Raw genomic sequence first — 20375 nt, forward strand, 5'->3', positions numbered from 1 at the left:
CTGGGCGAAGTAACAAAAATGTAACTCGTTATAGGTTAAATATTTTGATCCGTTAAAATGTGTAAAAGTACATATTTGTGCTCTAAAAGGCATATTGACTAGTTTAGATGCCCTTTGAATGTACAGGACTTGAAAATAGTTAGCAGTCATTATAGGGTTATAGTCCCCCTTCCAGTAAATGCATAATAGTGATAAAACATATTAGCAAGTGAAGTTCCAGGGGTTACAAATGTGTTTTTACCTTCCAACTCCGTATTTCCAGTGGCGTATTTCATAATCATTCGCAACTCGCCCTTTTTTTTTTTACACCATTACGCCGTGAGGTCACGAAGGAGGTGCTATAATAACAGGTTCATAGAGATGCACGCGCTCGCCCTATGACTGCATGCGGATACTTCACACGATTATGCATGCCTATGCATCATTTTCTACCATGTTAATTCAATAGAAATATGGCCACCTATGTAAAAGTGTGATATTGTGGATAAAAAGTGGAAATTTTATATATTTTGTATGTCTTATCGGATGAATGGCATGGCCTCGGCTCTCCCTCTCCGTAGCGGACCATCACTTCCTACAGCCGCATTCTGGCTGCGCATCCATTCCTCTCCAGTGGCTCCAGACTGATCAGCGCGCTCTGGGTCCTAAAGCCGGACACTTTCCGTTCCGCTCTGCGCTCTACTCGTTATCCTTGACGGCTGCCCCACTACAGTAGCATGTAGTTTGGGTATTTAAAAAATGGGTATGTTTTATTGAAATGGATGGGGAGAATTTGTTTGTAATTACAACTAAGGGGGGCACGTTTACACGACAATGATATACAAAAAACGGAAAAGCTTTTCCTTTGCGTTTTTCGCGTAAAGGCGACAACATTGTCAAAACGATCCCGTTCACATGGATCCGCGAAAACGATTAAAATCGTTGTATTATTCATGCCAGGCCAGTAGATGGCGATATCATTTTGTAAAGAAACATTACTGAACAAGTAATACGCATATGATTCGCCTGACGTGACCGTTTACACAAGTTCACGTTTTTGTAGTTTAGGCGACACAGAGGCGATAACAGTAACGTTTTATAAAAACTTGCACTTTAAAACCCGTTTGTGAAAAAAAGTTTGTGTTTCCAGGCCCCCAAAACGCTGTTGTCGTGTAAATGAATGGCCAAAACACAAATTATTTTCTGTGTTTAGTTGAAAACAGTGTTGTGCAAATGGCCCCTAAATTTGTTGGTTGCAACCGGGCTCTGATCTTTCTCTCAATCAGACATGATGCATCTAATAGATAGTCTTTAGTCTTTACCACTGTTAAAGATGCTGTACCACATATGTGTACCACATATAAAATGTGCCTAAACCTAACAGATATCACTGTGTGACAGACAGCCCATATAGGCTCTAATGAGACCTATACAGTCTTGTGTTAGCCAGTCAGAGGCAACCCTCTGAATCTTCTTAGATATACCAGGCCTGGTTTCACAGACAGGGCTTAGATTAAGCCAGGACTAGGCCTTAGTTAAATTAGGACATTTAAGTAGCTTTTATAAATGTGCCTTTAAAAAAACAAAAAACATTACTGGTGAGCTCAAACATGCATTTTAGTCTGGGAGTATATAGGCTTAAGCCTTGTCTGTGAAGCCAGGCAATTGCATATACATACAATATATATATATATATATATATATATATATAATTGGTTAGCTTTTAAATATTTTGATCAGTTAAAAGGTGTAACTTATAAGGTTATATACTTACATATCAGTATTCTTATTATGGATACACATTAAAGGAATGTACTGGATATAAACAATATATTTTAATTGCATGTTAATTGCAATTATGGAAATGTATTATAGTTTAAATTTATATTAAATGCAATTAGTCCTTGCAATTATGGAAATGTATTATAGTTTACATTTATATTAAATGCAATTAGTCCTTATTTGACCCATTTAAGAAAGTTAATCTTTATATGTCATTTCATAATTACTTCTATTGTCTTTGAAATATGGTTAATATGGTTAAAGTGTGCTGAATACTGACAAGCATTTATGGTAAACTAAAATAAATGTCATTTCTATTGAAACTTGTATGTCATGCCTTTAAATAGGCCTATATTTGTAATTACATAGTTGTAATGATGAAGTTGTAATTTAATACATTTTAAGATATATTTACTTTAAATGTAATATCAAATAACGTAAAAAAAAAAACGAAATAAGTGTACTTCTTTGAAACACAGCAGAAATATTAAAACATAATGATTTAAAACTTATTTTTACATTATTACAAAGTTTACTTAAGAAAATAAATGTAAGTGCCTTTTTGTTTCATTAATATATTATCTGAAACTTAAGTAAGTTTTTTAAACAAAATACACTGTTCAGATTTGAGGTACACCTACACACACACACACACATTCAATATCCACCTGAGACCCAGAAAAAAAGAAAAGAAAACCATTGTTTAGAGCATAAGAAACTAATGAACACATTTAAAAAAAAATTAATTTTACTTACATGTTATGCTATGTCCTCTGTAGTGAGTCATGGTGTACTCAAATTAGAAAAATAAAAAGACGCATAAAATAATTTTTTTTTTCCATCCACCAATCAATTTTAGGTTCCAGGATTTTTTTTTTACGAAACTTTGTATAAATATGATTCTCATTATGAAAGACATAATGGAATGAATTGGATATGGAAATGGATATACCATTTTACTTTATACAATATGTGGGTAAAACATGTACTAAAAATAAGTGTAATAATGGGAGTGATAATTGGCAACATTCTCCTCTGGCCAATGAACGAACAGTGTATGATTATGATTCAGGCAGCATTATAGGTCAGAAGTCAGATTGGATCAGAACATTCAGAATATTGTCCAGTTCCATCTGGTTTAAGATCAGAGTCATCACACCGGGATGGAGACGGGTTTGTTGAGGATCAGTGCCGATGGCTGTCGTGTCGATGAAGCCTTCACAGGGGAGAGTCTAGTTGACACAATCTCTGCTGACACTTCAGGGATGCGTTGTGGTCGTGTCCAGGCGCAGGTCCTCCATCTGGTCTGGATCCGGCTGATTACAGTAAACCTCGGAAATAAGCAGAAAGACTAACATTAGCGTAGATGCCATTCTTCTTATGATGTAACGAGTACATCGGGTGTTATAGGAAGTGTTCCCGGTTCCGGCTGACCTAATTTATGCAGCTTAATAATGGTGTCTCTACAGTGGACATGTAAATCAATGCCATGTTTCGTAACAGAAAGTCATATTTGATTAGAAATCACATTACATTTCCTGAGATACATTTCCACATCACATTTCCTGAGATGCTTATTTATGACAATTTTTTTATTTTTTATAATTCAGATTTAAATTATACAAAATATTATCATATTTCCACACAATTCGATCACTAAATTTAATGCCAGTCATGTTCAAAGAACAAGAAGTTGTGGTGAAACCTCCAAACATTATAGTGTCTGAATGTAAAACTGTGCCATCATGTAATGGTGTCAGAGAAATTCACTTAAATATAATGTCCACTACAGACAGTGGGCAAAAGTCTGGGTCCCAGGAGGATACAACTAAACACTTCTTTTCCACAAGGGCATTGTGGGTCAACAACACTGGTTTGTTCGGCCCGTAGTACGCTAGTCGGCGCTAAGACCCGGAGGCGCGCGCCCGTCTAACCGTCATCCACTTCCTCTTTCGGCTCGCTCTCTTTCTCTCTCTGTGATCATGGCTGCGCTCAAACATTACCAGCCATGTTTGCAAATCTGAAACCCAAAGGTTAGCGTTTTAGCCGTTTATTATTCACATCGCTTACACCCTCTTCATCAACACTGGTCCTTTGCCGGGGGTCCAGAACCCCTGTCTCCTGTGCGATCGGCACATATCAAGGTTGGGCAGTTTTATTATCATTATACGGGGGAAACTTTTGAGAGTGTGTGTTGTGTGGGTGATGATGATGCTACCTCATTTTCTCTAACCGTATATCGGGAAAATAAACGTGAATTAATCAACGAAAGATGACCTTCCGAGACGATATTATTTGTTAATATTGCATTTGTACAGGCAAGCTTTAAAAACATTAGCCACTCATAATGTCTTAGAGAACACAAACCCTCTTGTATTTATATAATCAGCCCGTTTTATCTGTACGTTTATCGTCTTTAATTATTTAAATAACGCTCAAGCCCGTGGTTATGTAAATAAGACCTGCTGTTTTCATTTACACCGTTTTCATCGACACTGTTAAATTAAATTCGCGTCCGATTTCATTCATACTCCAAAATATTGAATTAACATACATGTTAATCGGCGAATGTTGTTTCAAAGCTCATAAACGGTCGTGATGAATCGTTGTTATGCGGAACGCAGGCCTCATTTTGTCATGTCATCATCACCGCTGATATTAATAACCGAGCACTTTAATCAAACTTCATATCGAAATATCGTTTTATAAGTGCGTGTATATCGCTAGATTTTAATTACGAGCAGCATTGAATTGTCTTCCCTTCATCTTCGTGGTCTCGGTACATAATTAATCTTTCATCTTCAAGCAAAGTCCTTTTTTGTTTTCGTTTTTGTGTTGGTTGTTTGGCCGCATCTCGTTGCTTTTTCTTCGTTTTCTGGCTTAATATGTGCTGATACAAGACTAGAATTACATTAAAGAGAATGAGGAAATCGAGTAAGAGTGGATATGAGCTGCTTTACCTTGAGTTGTGGTGTTTTAGTGTTGGAGAAGTTTAATCAAATGTGGATATATAAATATATATATTTTGTGTGTGTGTGTGTATGTGAGAGATCCAGAAGCAGCGCATGGTCATTAGCCTCCGTGCTAACCGATTCCCACATCCCCTTCTTCTTCTTATTAACATTTCCCACTATAATATTTAATGAAATATCACTATTTTGCCGTCAGTGTTGCCTTTTAGTGACGCATGTCGCATTAACAGCCATTTCTGAACGAAATCCTAGTTTTGAGTTAGATGTTTACTGTTAGCTGTGCGGTTAATGATGGACACGCTTACAATAATTAGCGTTGGATTTGATCTTTATAAATTAATATATCTGTTCATTTAAATGAGCTTTTTTTTTCTTCAAAATTACCAGGACTAACTTTTATTATTGTGTTTAAAGTGTAATTGAGTTTGAGGCTGGTGTTCAGCATCTGTGTGTGTGTGTGTGATGTGTGTTATTTAACGCATCTCATCGGCTTTATCTGCGACATTTTATGTTGAGATGTGAAGAGCAAAATTTGTGATGTCCGCCAGAGCAGAGCTCACTGGCTGTGTCTCAGAACCCCGTACACCGGGCTGCCGTCTACCTGCGCGGCGCTGAAGCGTTCCAAGCGTTCCGAACGTTCGGTGTGCGAAAATCCAATTAGAACGTTATGAACGCGCCTTCAATTCTGAAAAATTCCGTATATGACTAGGTGTTTGAACACCTATCACTGTTCCACTCTGGTTCATAAACATTAAACGCTCTTTATTTGGGTTTAAATTAGAGGTTGTTTTTTTTTTACTACAGAAAGATAGGGATCTGCCTATTGTTTAAAATGCTGATTGTGGTACTAGTAAAATTATGAATTATGAGTCTGGTTAGTTGGAAGATTTAAATTAATTTGTCCATGACTCTCTAGATTTAAGTTCTATTTAAGGTGAAGCGTGTGGTTTTCACAGGACAAAAGTGAAATTTTTGATAAAGATGTATTTTTTGTAAATGGTTTGACAGTTGAATGAGACACCAAGGTAAACAATAGTACAACACATTGAGCATTCCTGTAGCTCTGTCTACTATGACTAATGTCTGAAATGACTGTTTTCAAGCAGGTTTCTTAAATATTTTTTTCTGCTGCCTGTCTATCATTGGTTGAAGCAATGGAAAGTCCCGCCCTAAACTTAAGTGTTTGGTTAAGCCAGTATTGAATCTTCAAGTAGAGCAATTATGTTTGAAAGAGTCATAGTATGCGAAATTACATACTAAGTATGCACTACATTTGGTGAGGAGCGAATTTAGCCATGAATATCATGAACTTGGACATAAGGAGCACTGGGAAGTAGGCATATTCAGAAGCAGAGACAGTGTTTGCGCATTTTAGGGAAATCATCCGACAAATGGCTTACTTGTAGTTTTCTGTGTGTGAACGTGACATAGGAGAAAGTATTTTAATACTAAAAATATGCCACATATGTTTAAAAAATTTTTTTTTTCCCTTCCGACAGATGGAAGCAAATAACCATTTTAACTACGGGCCTCACTCTTCTGTGCCAGTTAACTCAGGACTGAAGCATTCCTCAGGAGATTCTCTCTATACTAACGGGTCCTCCATGAGCTTCCCCCAGCAAGGGAAAAGTGAGCCTCTACACTGCTTTTACACCGGTTTTACTGCTTAATATTTTTGTGGAGACACTGATACATTTTCAGTTTTTTTTTTTTTTATGAATAGAACACTCAAAAGAACAGCATTTATTTGAAATAGAAGTCTTTAGCAATAATATAATTGTCTTTACTGTCTCTTTTGATCTATTTAGTGCATCTTTGCTGAATAAAAGTATTAATTTCAATTTTTTTCTGACCCTAAACTTTTGAATGGTAGTGTATCGTCACGGTTAACACAAAAATATGAAGCAGCACAACTGTTTTCAACGTTGATAATAATAATAATAAATGTTTGAGCATTAAATCATCATATTATGATCATATCATATAACATTATGATAATGTTCAGAGTCACAAATGGCTCTCAAGACTAGAGTAATGATGCTGAAACTTCAGCTTTGATCACAGGAATAAATTACATTTTAAAATATATTACAGTAGAAAACAGTTTTTTATATTGTGATCATATTTCACAAAATTACTGTTTTATTGTATTTTTGATCAAATAAATGCAGTGAGCGTAAGAGACTTAAAAAATCTGTTTTTATTCCGAAGTTTTAAACCAGTATCTTCCGTAAATAGGCTAATAAATTATATGATGTGATGCCTTTATTAATGATGCTGTTCATCACACAGATCTGAATGGCGAAATGAATGTGAATGGCATCACTACTGCAGGTGGGAGCTCCCAGCCCAGCGCCCACCCTCCCTCTTCCTCTTATCCTCAGATGAGCAGCCGTCTACTCCCAGGCAGCATTGGATATGACTACCTGTGGGGCCAGTCTCAGTACAACCCAGCATTGGGGCCTGTCCCTCCCCACGGGTTGCACCAGAAACCAGCCTCCCAGGGGGGGATACAACCACAGCAGCCTCAGCACCACTTCCAGGGGCATGGACCGTACCAAGTCAACGGCAGTATAGGATCGTCCCGGCAGCCCCCTGGTGCGGGGCCGCAGTATTGGGCAAGGGGTAATCCTGGGCAGCAGCAGGGGGGATCTTCGATGTCCATGGGATTTAACTCTCACAGCATATATGGGACTTTTCCCAACCAGGGGCATCCTGGCATCCCTCCATCCCAGCATCACCAGCAGCCTCCAGCCGTGCAGCACCAGTCTGCAACGACACATCATCTCCAACATCATTCACACCACCACTCACCTCAACACCAGCAGCCGCAACAACAACAGCAGCAGCAGCAGCAGCAGCAACATTACGGCATGATGCCTAATGGAATGCCATTTTACCAGCATCCTTCACACCAGTCCCAACCGCAGGCCCAGACTCAGTCTCAATCCCAGACTCCGATGATACCGCCCGCCACGCAGAGTTTTACGCCTCCACGAGGAAGCCCTCAGCACCATCACGTGGGTAGTGGAGGAGGCAGAAGCAGTCCCCACCACTTGCAGGTCCCAATGAGGTCCCCTTCTGCAATGTCTGACAGTGGTTCACCTAAGAGCAAAGAGATGCAAGGTGAGATAGTGCCACACCGCATAGCAAAAAACTCTTAATTAAAAATGAATTTAATACCATTGTTGACTGTGTTTTAATTTTTTGGCTAACTGTTTAGTTAGCATGTTTTATGAGGTCTTTTAAAAAAGACTCTTCAAAACAAGATTGTTTCTCTTGTTTGCAAGGTTCTTCCAATCTTGTCCTGGAGGGCGTCTGTCCTGCAGAGTTTAGCTCAAACTCTCCTGCTTGTGATTTTCTAGTGATCCTGAAGACTTTGATTAGCTTGATCCGGGTTGGAGCTAAACTCTGCAGGGCCGGATTTGAGGAACCCTGCTGTAGGGAAACAATATTTTGTGAAGTAAAGTGATTCTAAAAATTGCAGCATGCTTTTATCATGCATGCTCGTTCTAATTTCCTGTACGTTGGTGGTGCAATGCACTTCCTGAATGGCTTTTAATATCACCAACACTGGTATTCTAATTCTATCCTCTGACTGAAGTGACATTGGTCAAATCAGACTTGTTTTCACCAAAGCTAATGGACTTCTTAGATTAGGAAGTGATTCAAACTGACTAATAGTGTGTTAACAGGTAATGTCTTGCCCCAGTTCTACATTCTGCCTCACTCATCAGAAAATGAAAAACTGCGTGAACGCATGCAACCTAGATACAATAAAACAATCAACAATACTGCTCTTTCCATTGAAGATCAAGATGCATGATCTGTCTTTTATTTATTTATTTTACTTGTATACTTGCTTTGGCCTTGTAGCCTATTCAGTGTATTTAAATTGCTCTTCTGCTGAACTTAAGGAGCATGAGACAACAACTGTTAGAGGCATTACTGTAGTTTCCACATTGATGCATATGCTGATTTTGAAACTGCTTACTCATTCACTGTGTACCGAATGCCTGATCGTTTATTACATGGGAGAATAGTAAGAGTAAAGGAGTGAAATCTGTGCAGATGCTGTGCATTAGCAGCATAGTGCACTACTTTCCAGGCCATGTCTCTGACCTAAAAATCCAATTTTAGTTGCATTTCCAATCATACACTAATGATTGTGAATTGTTGCTACGTGTCTCAACAATTTTGTGTTCTTACATGTCTTGCTAATAGCTGTTTGTGTGTGTGTTTTTTTTTTTTTGTGGTCTGTAGTTCATATGAATGAGTCCTTTAAAGAAACCGATAAAGGCTTCAATGGAGTCGAGAGAAGCTCTGTACCCCAACGGTTGACTGATGGTTTTCCTGTAAAGTCCCCTGGTCCTGTTTCCTCTACCGACTATAACCAGGGTGTGCAGCATCCAGCCGTGGACCTGGAGAAACCTGCAAAACAACGCCAGGAGATGGGAGCTGCCGCAAAGGAGCTTAGTTCTTCCCCCATCTCTGGACCACCTCCACCACTGGCTAGTCCGCCTCGGAAAACATTGACCCTGCCTCATCAGTCGGTCTCTGGACCTGTTTCTGGGCAGAATTCACATTCTTCATCTTCAGGATTTGCTTTATCTACAGCTTTGGGTGTCGGAACAAATGTGTCCGTGTCTCCGCCCTCCCCTCTCGCGTCACCACCTCTGACGGTCCAAGGCCAAAGACCTGAGTTCTCTGCACCTTCATCAGCTGATGGGACACTTAGTACAACTCCTTCAATGTCTTCTCCTAAGAGCTCCAGAGCTCCACCTGCTGTGTCGCATAGCCAGTCTATGGTGTTTTCTTCTAAGATCTTGACGCATCCTCCAACGGTGCCTGTGCCGCCTCAAACAGTTCCTCTGGCAGAGGCCCAGGGGTCAAAAAGTCCACAGGTCTCTCCAACACCTCTATCTTTAGCTGCGTCTCCATCTGTTGTCTCCGCTCCTCCTGCATTGGCACCACTGAAAGGACCCCAAGAGGCATCACCTCTAACAGGCCAGAGTCCTAAACATCCTGCTGCTTCCTCGACTCCAACATCTGCCACCGATAACATCTCTCTCCCAGCAGTCTCTGCACTTCCATCTGTTGTCTCTGGTTCTCCTCAAGTCGCCGCTCTGGCTTCATCTGCACCATCTCCCGCTGTTAGCTTTTCTTCTCAGGCATCCTCGGCACCTCTCAATGTTTCTCCTGCTCCAAACGTGTCTCGTTCCCTCGTTGGCGCTGCGGCTCAACCTTCAGACATTGTGGCAAATGTGGACGTTTCGTCTCACAGTCTAGGGCAGGTGGGTTCTCATGGTGTAGTACGGTCCAACTTTGGGGAATCACACTCTACTCAGAAGACGCCTGGTAAACACGAGGCCTGTGTTTCCCAGAGTAAAGTTGGAGTCATAATCGGCACATCCAAAAAGGAGTCCAACAGTGAGGCTCAATCTGAGATGCATAGGGTCCAAACTCACGGTAGAAACCTTGAACCGGCTTTTATTGTTCCAAAGGAACCTGAGAGAGACACTATGGCAGTTGGCAGAAAAGACTCTTATAGTATCAAAGATCAGGCTACCCCAAGGAAAGGAGAAAGTGACACTTTAAATGACACTTTTGGCACTGACACGTCACTAGACTATCCGTCCTTGGCTGAGTCAACCTACCTTGAAAGCTCAAGAGCAGAGGATGGGAGTTCTATGATGGACACTTTTGATAATTCTTATAGTCTTTCCCAGACGGGAGACCAATCGAAGTTTACAGAAGGATCCATGTTTGATGACTCCAGGGACTTGCTGGAGACTTCTTGTGAAGAAGAAAACTTAAACAGCTCCATGACCTCTACAAGTTCCACCGAAGAGACTTCCCTCAAAGAGAAGACGTCTCTTCTGGACGACTCTTTAAACAACACGTCGCAAAACTGCTCCTCCCTGCTTTCTCCGTCTATTAATGCCTCTACACACTCTATCAAAGGTGAGATTCCCAATGCACTAATAATGCATTTTTGAACCATAACATACATTTCCTTTTTTAGAAGGGATGCACCAAACTTTAGCCGAAAACTATTTTCATATTGTGGCCGATTATTGACAGATTAAAATTCAAAACTATTTTGTCTAGATAAAATAACACTTAAAAACTACCTTTTAAATTGTTTTTAGGCATCACTGCAAATCTAAGACGAATATATATTTTTCATACTGTACATTATAATGCCGTGTTAACTAAATGTTATTAACTTTAAGAGTGTTAGATGACAGGAAAGGTAATATAAATGTAAAAATAGAAAAAATGAGCATGTGCACAATTACAAATCCAATATTGATCAATTAGATGATAAATTAACTAAATTTGGTCCCAATATTGACCTGATAAATCATACATCCCTATTATTTTTCATTAAAATGAATAGTAATACTCATTTAAGTGTGCTTGAACTCTAACAAGTCTGAGGCAAGAAAGTTGTAAGCATGCAAATGGTGATTTGAATGCTTGGTGGACATATTGTGATCTGGTGCTTGGGTTTTAAGTTTAAAAAAAGGACATATTTGATTTCCAGGGATTAAAAGCTACACATTTTATTCCCCATAGGTGATCAGATTCTTGGACCTGAAACTTCAGACCTATCTGGAGGTGACCGAAGATCTGCGCTGTCTTTGACCTCTAAAGCTTTGCAAGTGGTTGTAAGCGGTTCTGTTGAAGGGACGTCCACACATATATCTGAAGCACTTATCGCCATGCCAACAAAAAAGCCGCGGAAGCCTAGAACCCCAAAGATGCCAGTTGCTATTGCTGAAAGTAATTGTTCATCTTTACTATCATGCTGGCATAGTTAATGGTTTACAAATTTCTTTAAAGGGACTGTTCACCCTAATATATGAATTAAGTCCTCATTTACTCACCCTGGTGTTGTTCTAATGCAGTATGCCGTTCTTTCTTTCTCAGACCACAAAAGGAGAATTTAAAAAAAAGTTGTGCTTGCGCTTGTCTATATAATGGCAGTGAATAGCGACCAGCATTAAGCTTTAAAAAAGACGCAAAAGTATCATAGAAGGATCCCAGGCAATGTGTATCATATATATTCCAAGTATTCTGGGTGTATATGGATTGGGTTTGTTGAAAAACAAACAAAAATGTCATGTATTTAATGAAAATCCTGGCCGTGGATCTTCTGTGCACGTTCGTGACACTTTATTATTAGCGCCGCAGTTAATTCCGATTCGCCAAGACAAAGCACACAAGTTGTGAGAAATCAAAGTTAACAAAAATGTGAGCAAATATACAACAAAAAAGTATCCGTGTACTTTCTTCACTGAGCTGAATATCTCCGGACCTGGGCTCCGTTTGTCAGATGACAGTCAGAATGACGGTTGACACGTGTGAACGCAATCGTTTTTTGTTGCGAGTTGCGACAAACAAAATTAACCTCAGAGAAGAAAGTACATGGATTGCATTTCATGTCAGGTTTTCATTAATCTTGATTTTTCACAACTTGTTTGCGTTCTCTGGGAGAGTCTGAATGAATTGCGGCACTACTACTTTCGCATCTTTTTTTTAAAGGAGAACTCCGGTCAATTTTAACATTGAGCTCATTTTTTTGTACATTTGGAGTGCTGTCAGTACAGAGAACAACGACAAAAATCGGTGTTGCCTACACCGTGTTATCCTCTTTTTAAAATTTGCACCCTGTTGACTTCAATGGGGCAAGTTTTAAACCTGCTTTTAGCCTCTTAACATCCTTGATGTGTCATTACAAGTGCACAGGTCATGTGAGTGATTCCTCCGGAGTGAACGCGGGTGAATCTGACTGCAGTAGATGTGAAAGAAATATATAAAAAATGATGTTTATTCAGCCAGCGCACATACCTGTATTTACATCCTGTTTTCGGTCGAAGTCCACAGTAGTCGATTGTCGAGTTCATGCGCGTGATCATAGGTACTAAACCTATGTACGTGAACTCGACAATCGATTACTGTGGACTTCGACCGAAAACAGGATGTAAATACACATCATTTTTATTCATATCTTTCACATCTACTGCAGTCAGATTCACCTGCGTTCACTCTGAAGGAATCACTCACATGACCTGTGCACTTGTAATGACACATCAAGGATGTTAAGAGGCTAAAAGCAGGTTTAAAACTTGCCCCATTGAAGTCAACAGGGTGCAAATTTTAAAACGAGGATAACAAGTGTAGGCAACACCGATTTTTGTCGTTGTTCTCTGTACTGACAGCACTCCAAATGTACAAAAAAATGAGCTCAATGTTAAAATTGACCGGAGTTCTCCTTTAAAAAGCTCGATGCCAAATGATGACTTAATATTCATGACATAATTTGGACAATCCCTTTAATGAGTCAGATGGATAAAATTGTGTTAGATGCTAAATAGTGTCTTACTCAATTATGTCTTACTCAATTATTTTCAGTTGGCTCTCCTGACGCCAAGATCAAGAAGCAGAAGTTAACACCTGATGGCCCAAAGGCTAGAAGGAGAAAGAAAACAGAGGAGAATACATCGACTGCAGTGAAGAAGAGGAAAATCTCTAAAGAGTCAAAGGAACCGGAGAGCATCCCAACTGATACCTCAAATGCTCCGCTTTACCTTCCAAATAATCCACTGACCCTTGTCCTTGACTCAAGCCTGACCAATAATGGGAGCCCATTAGTCCAGCCCAAGAGGATCTGGAAGCGTAAGATGAAAGAAGGCGTGAATGAGGCAAAGCCTTCCAAACCAGCCAAAGCTGAGCTGGCAGAAGGAAAAGCTGAAGATGATGATAACAGCTCCACAGCAGGTATCTACATATTAGGGGTTGAAATGTGTTCTTTTTAAGTGGTGGTCAGTCTATTTTGTACTCATACTTCTGGCGCTTAAGGTTAAAATATATTGAATTGTTGTTTGTGTGTCACAGGCGACACTCCAAGACGTAGGGTTGCAACTGAAGAGCAAGTCCAGTTTCCTTTGCAGCATGGGTGAGCAGTCCTATGTCCAAAGTAGCGTCAACCAGGGCTTGGCACTTGTTATCTCCCAAGGAGCCCATGTGCTCCTAATTACATCTTTTTTTGGAGTGCATAAGGAACTTTAGGGGTGCAAACATAAATGATCAAATAATTAGTTTTTTCTTAAATGGATATGAGGAAACGGGAAAATTATTTAATTTATTTGAATAAAAAAAATATACGCTAGGTTTTTAGCTAGTTTAAATTTCTGCTTCATACTGAATTCATTAAATGCCAGATACAATGTGTGTAACCAAAATACCAATAATATCCAGCCTTTTTTCTTTCTTTTTTTAATATAATGCACTTGAAATCTAATTTTGAAGTGTCTCTTCCACTTGTATCTGCTCATTCAAACAGATGAGGGAAATAAAGTATGAGCTCTTGCAATCATCTACAACATATTACAATATTAACACTATAAAGTAAACATTGTCATACAGTACAGGTCAAAGGTTTGGAAACATTACTATTTTTAATGTTTTTGAAAGAAGTTTCTTCTGCTCATCAAGCCTGCATTTATTTGATCAAAATTACAGAAAAAAAAAGTAATATTGTGATATATTATTACAATTTAAAAGAATTGGTTTTCAATGTATTATACTTTAAATTATCATTTATTTCTGTGATGCAAAGCTGAATTTTCAGGATCATTACTCCAGTCTATCACATGATCCTTTAGAAATCATTCTAATATGATGATTCATTATCAAAGTTGGAAACAGTTCTGCTGCTTAATATTTTTTCATAACGTGTGATACTTTTTTAGGATACTTTGATGAATAAAAAGTAAAAAAAAATAAAAAATAAAGAAGCACATTTTTTAAAAATAGAAATCTTTTGTAACAACAATATACACTACTGGTCAGTAATTTGGGGTCAGTAATTTTTTTTCTTTCTTTTTTTGAAATAAATCAATACTTTTATTCAGCAAGGATGTGTTAAATTGAGAAAAAGTGATAGTAAAGAAGATTTATATTATTAGAAAATATTTTTTTATTTTGAATAAATGCAGTTCTTTTTAACCTTTTATTCATCAAATATATTAGGCAGCAGAACTGTTTCCAACACTCATAATAAATAAGAATATTAGAATGATTTCTAAAGGATCATGTGATAGACTGGATGTCACATGTGTGACACTGAAGACTGGAGTAATGATGCTGAAAATTCAGCTTTGCATCACAGGAATAAATTATTTTTTAAAGTATATTCAAATAGAAACCTATTATTTTAAGTTGTAATAATTTTCTTTATTTTTGATCAAATAAACGCAGCCTTGATAAGCATTAGAGACTTCTTTCAAAAATATAAAAAAAAATGTAGTGTTTCCAAACTTTTGACCTGTACTGTAATTCAGCATTAGATCATAAGCAATCGTCGGGCGTTATTATGAGATTTTCATTGATTGTGAACTGAAGACTAGAATACACAACAGTGCCACATTTTTACTTTGAAGCATGTAGCGCTCACAATTATTTAAAGTTTAATAATCACATTAAGCTGTATCGCGACTCCTGTTTTCCGGCCCCAAAGTTATTTAAGACCTGCAATATTAAGATCTTCTTTTTTATTCTCACATGTGCTCCTAAAAAACATTTTACACTTTGCAAACATCTGTTTTTAGTTGAAGATGCTAGTGAAATGCTTGCACTGTCAAGCCCTGATAATGGATTACAATTTTGTTTCTTATCTTGCTGGTAACATTTGTTTAAAAACCAAGGATATATGGTAGCTAACATACAAATAGAAATCAGCTCCAGCAATCCTCTCAAAATAGTTAAAAAAAATGCTTATCCAGCAATTTCAAACAGCTGGAAATGCATTGGTCTGGGTATGGCAATCCTGTTTCATGTGCTGTGTTTCACATTTGCTAGCTGGAAGCGAGAGATTCGAGTCAGGAGGCTTGAGGACCGGCTCAAAGGGGAGACGTGGTATTACAGCCCCTGTGGCCGGAGGATGAAGCAGTTCCCTGAGGTCATCAAGGTGAGTTCTGTTATACTAGCGATTACTCAAATGATAACCCACAGTTAGGTTCACAATTTTGGGAAAATGTAGTTTTCTGATAAAAATTTAGATTTGCAGTTTAAATGCACATTAAAAAAGTTCAGGTTTGCTGTGTTGTTTGAAGGGCTGAAATGCTGTCGAGCATCATTTACTGTGAACTGAGATACTGAAAACACCGGATCATGAGCTGCTCACGTGTAAATGAACACAGTGCCACTTCACTCTGAAACACACAGTGTATATACTTGTTGAAGTAAATTGCAGCCTATGCGATTTGATAATCACACTAAGCCATGTCGCGATTTAGGTTTTTGTTTCAAATAACCGTGCAGCCCTTTCTGCAATACCACTGTAACTTCGATGAGTGGTAAAAAGGCTTGTCTTCATCCAGTTGCTTTGGTCTCTCCTACATTCTCCAGTTTCTGAAGAGGCATCAGGATGGTCTCGAGGGCGTTTCAAGAGAGCACTTCAGCTTCAGTCCACGCATGCCAGTGGGTGATTTCTACGAGGAGCGGGAAACACCTGAGGTGTGTGTTAAGATGTCTACATGAGCTACATGCAATCCAAGACAGTTACACTGTTGCATGACATGCCGTTTCTCTTTAATCTTTTACAGGGTATGAAATGGTTCCCCCTTGCCAATGAGGAAGTGCCCTCCATGATCATGGCTATAACAGGGAGACGTGGTCGTCCTCCAAATCCGGACAAAGAGCCTCGTCCTCGTGGACGCCGAGCCAAAGGAGCCCAAGGTAGGCGACCAGGCCGACCTCCCAAGGCCAAGATGGAGGATCTGCTAAGCAAAGTGGATGCCAGGCTCATGAAGAGACTGGAGGAAAAGGGTAAGTCTGAATATTCTCAACTGGAAAACCTGTAAGCATGTAGCAAGACGCCTAACCTCAGGTTGCTTAAGGTGGATTGTCTGATTAATATAACACAAACTTGTTACAGAAGCACTCAACTTTTTAACCTTTTATTTGAGTCGTTTTGTAGTTGCAGCCTGTTTGTCAACTATAACGAGCAGTTGATGATAATTGTTTTACAGTGGATCTCACTGAGGATGAAAAAGTAAAACTGGTCAAGATCAAGAAGAAAATGAAGAGAAAGGTGAGCTGAATTCACATTATTTACAAGGGCTGGGACAGTATATCGATTCGTGGATCGATTCCAATTGTTTCCGAATGCATCGCAAATAGTGCAGCGATTTTATATTAAATAAACAAATTAGCGCTGTTAACGCAATTAACGCAGCATCTGTTAATTTTTGGCATCCTTTGGCTAGTGTTACATGATCCCGCTCTTATTCATGCAAATGCTTTTAAACCATTCATGCGCGATAAGACAAAAAATGAACGCGCTGCCTGTGAATGTCCTCCTGACACTGAAAGACTCGCGCTAATATCGTGCGTGCGCACAAAACAGCATGCCAGAATACAGTTCTCTTTCGAGCTTGAACGAACAATAACACACACAATTATGCCAAAATGTCTTTTTGTCGAGTATCTTCATAACATAAGAGTAGTCTTATGATGAACGTGAAGAGTTGTGACTCGTGAGAGAATGAGGCGCGTGTGAGATCCGCGTCTCTGACAGCAGCGGCTGGTCTTAAAGGGACAGTACACAGTAGCCACTAATTATATCTGTCGCTAAAGTTAATCAAAGAACAAAGGGAACAGAGGAAAACACTCACTGCTCTTGACTAAAGAACTTTTTTCTTTAGGCAGATTATCACTAATCTGTGTGTGCATTTATTTTCCTTGAGAACCAAGCAAGTTGACTCATGAAACCATTTGTTTATTATATCGCAATATTGACCTCAATTATCGCAATATGACATTTTCCCCAAATCGTGCAGCCCTAATCGCAAATCGATTCTGGTTTCTAGGCTAGTTTTTGACCGCACACTCAAATGCTCACGAAGAAGAGCGATAGTGCGTTCGGCTGATTCTGAGAATGTATGAATGATAATTTTATGACGCGAGATTAATGCAAACAGCCCACTGCAAACATCCTTGTAATTCGCTTCAACCTTTATGAATGAGTATTTTATAGAAGGTTCAAGTGGTGTGTGTAAGTTTCTAGAGCACGCAGTGCCATGTGCTGTTAAAAACTAAACTCAGAATCAATTCTGACAGAGAGTGAGAATCACGATGCATTTGGAAAAAGTGGAATTGATCCAGAATCATTTCTCTATTCACAATGCGTCGATATATTGTCCCAGCCCTATTATTTACTGTAACAAGTTCACTTTGCAGAATATATGAAGCTTTTTTTCATCTGTTGAAACTGAGCATCTGATTTGTCTCATGCAGGCAAGAATGAAAAGAAAGGAGGATGCAAAGAATAAAAAGATCCGGCAGGAGAAACGGAAAGCAAAAGTAAGTGAAGTCAAACATTTGACCTCAAAATAATACTTTTTAGTAGCTTGAAACCCTGGTGTTCAGAGCTCTGATTGTGTTTTCTGATGTGTTTGAGCAGTTGGAGAAAGCCAAAGAGCAAGAACAGGATGATGACGGCCAGTCTCCAGCATTGGAAAGCCCTCTTTCGGCCTCAGAGGGGCCCAAGAAGCCCGGGCGCAGGAGGAAGGTGGCGGTACCAGCGGCAGAGCCAGAGCCGTTGGATCCGGAGAAGGCCAGCCCCATCAAGAGAGTGGCCAGGGCCCGCGTCAAAGCCAAGGCTCTCGCCAAGGCCCAGGCCCAAGCCGAAGCAGAAGCGCAGGCTGCTCTGGCGGCGAAGAGGCAGGCGGAGAGGAGGGCACAGGCTCAGAGACGAATGGAGGAGAGGAAGAGGCAGCAGATGATCTTAGAGGAGATGAAGAAGCCTGCAGAGGACATGTGTCTCCCTGATCATACGGTGAGCCCGTTTTCCCTGCCTGGCAAATTCACACAGTTGATAAATGGAACTTGCTGTGAATTTGTTGGGTTTATGTCATTACACTCATACCTGGAAACTTTGTCGTATTAAAAAAAAATCTGCACATTGGAATGCAAAAACGGGGCATTTTAATTTTTGGTGTGTCACGACGATAATGACGACGTAACTGACCCGGTTTGTTTTTGTTCGCTTATCCAGTATACAGTGGATATACAGTATACAGCGCGGCTGCGTTGTTAATTTGAAAAATGTCAGAAAAAGGCTTCCTGCTGATGAAAACACTCTCAGTCGGTGGCAAAAATCGTGCAATGACATACTTGACCATACCTGGCACATCAGTCAGAGCTGAGCGGGTTTTCATCGGCTGAAAACATTGTCAACCAAAAGCGCTAAGCACTCGCTGCAGATCAAGTTGAGCATCTGGTGGTTTTGACGAACAATATGTAGATGTTTATTTTGTGTTCATGTAGTACATTAGTCTGTCTGCTGAAGTGTTTTCTCAGGTTACTGATCCACTTACACAGTTTTATGCACTATTGTAACCTAATTTTCCTTGCATGCACATTAAGGAAATTATATTTTATTAAAGAACAATTGTTTCAAAAGTTAATGCACTTTTAAAAGTGAATGTCATTTCATTTCAATAAAAGATGCAATGGTTTATATTTGCTTATTGCGCTCGCTTGCGCCCTCTTGTAGGCATAGGAGACGATACAGTACTTTTTTTCCTCTAATTGCCTTTAGAATTCGAATATATTTCAAATTTTGCAAATATTTAAGAAAGAAATTTGAATTGAGCTTTTCAGCCATTTTAACAGCCCTAGTAGCCCACTTTATTGTTGAGTACATCTCTGGATGTTGGATAATTAAAGTGTGAGTGTCTTCATCTGTAGCTCCTCCCAGCGCTGTCACGGATACCAGGACTGGTGCTTTCCGGTGTGGCCTTCTCCAATTGTTTAAGGGTGGTCGAGTTCCTGCATGGTTACGGAAAGGTTCTGGGCCTCCAGGTGCCTAAGGATGTTCCCAGCCTGAGCACCCTGCAGGAAGGGCTCCTCGGCATGGGAAAGAGCCAGGGCGAGCTGCTGGATCTGCTCATTAAACTGGTGGACGCCGCTCTGCACGATCCTGGACTGCCCTCGTATTACCAGGTTTGTCGTCTTTTGAGTGTGATATCAGTATATTCAATTTATCTTTCAAGTTGTAATAGTTGTAAATGTTTTGATAACGCATCCTTTTTATCAGAAACATAAATTGGGTAACTTTTAAATGTTTCATTATTTTAGTTAATGGAAAACAGACTTAAAAGCAACATAAAACCACATCCACAACATTAACTTCTGTATTTTCGTGTTTTTAAAAGAAGTCTGTTCTGCTCACAAATATTAAAAATCGTACCGATCCAAACATTTGACTGGTCGTGTATATATAATCACACTTGTCATGTGGGTTTGGGTCTACATTTAAGGCGTTTGAGTGATCAGTGATTTAATGAAGGTTGGCTTGTTTCTCTTTCGTGTCTCAGTCTGTGAAGATCCTGGGAGAGAAGCTGGTGGATCTGGAGCTGAGCCACAACACTGTGTCTGAAGTGCTGCGGATCTTTCTGGAAGCCCATGGCTTTGAGTTGGAGGTGTGTAACAGTCTCCGTACGAAGAGCTTCCAGACCCTCAAAACCGATGTCAAAGCCTCCATACTGGCCTTCCTGGTGGAGGAACTCAATGGCAGCAACATAGTCACCAGGTCAGCAGGAATTCAAATCATATCATCATCATCAT

General features: G+C 39.5%; 1 protein-coding gene across 1 annotated transcript in view; it reads left to right on the top strand.

Annotated features, from left to right (window-relative positions):
• The first annotated feature begins 3677 nt into the window (after nucleotides 1-3677).
• The window catches only part of baz2a (bromodomain adjacent to zinc finger domain, 2A), a 30888-nt gene continuing 14190 nt past the window's right edge, over nucleotides 3678-20375 (top strand). The window contains exons 1-15 of the mRNA XM_084427334.1: nucleotides 3678-3905; nucleotides 6233-6362; nucleotides 7026-7859; nucleotides 8997-10697; nucleotides 11316-11522; nucleotides 13155-13520; nucleotides 13638-13698; nucleotides 15603-15711; nucleotides 16152-16259; nucleotides 16349-16571; nucleotides 16775-16836; nucleotides 18042-18107; nucleotides 18208-18582; nucleotides 19497-19751; nucleotides 20126-20340. Coding sequence (XP_084283460.1) covers nucleotides 6233-6362; nucleotides 7026-7859; nucleotides 8997-10697; nucleotides 11316-11522; nucleotides 13155-13520; nucleotides 13638-13698; nucleotides 15603-15711; nucleotides 16152-16259; nucleotides 16349-16571; nucleotides 16775-16836; nucleotides 18042-18107; nucleotides 18208-18582; nucleotides 19497-19751; nucleotides 20126-20340 — 4712 coding nt within the window. The 5' untranslated portion in view covers nucleotides 3678-3905. The remainder of the gene's footprint in view (nucleotides 3906-6232; nucleotides 6363-7025; nucleotides 7860-8996; nucleotides 10698-11315; nucleotides 11523-13154; nucleotides 13521-13637; nucleotides 13699-15602; nucleotides 15712-16151; nucleotides 16260-16348; nucleotides 16572-16774; nucleotides 16837-18041; nucleotides 18108-18207; nucleotides 18583-19496; nucleotides 19752-20125; nucleotides 20341-20375) is intronic.

Source organism: Rutilus rutilus (genome assembly GCF_951802725.1).
Source record: "Rutilus rutilus genome assembly, chromosome: 13".
NCBI lineage: Eukaryota > Metazoa > Chordata > Actinopteri > Cypriniformes > Leuciscidae > Rutilus > Rutilus rutilus.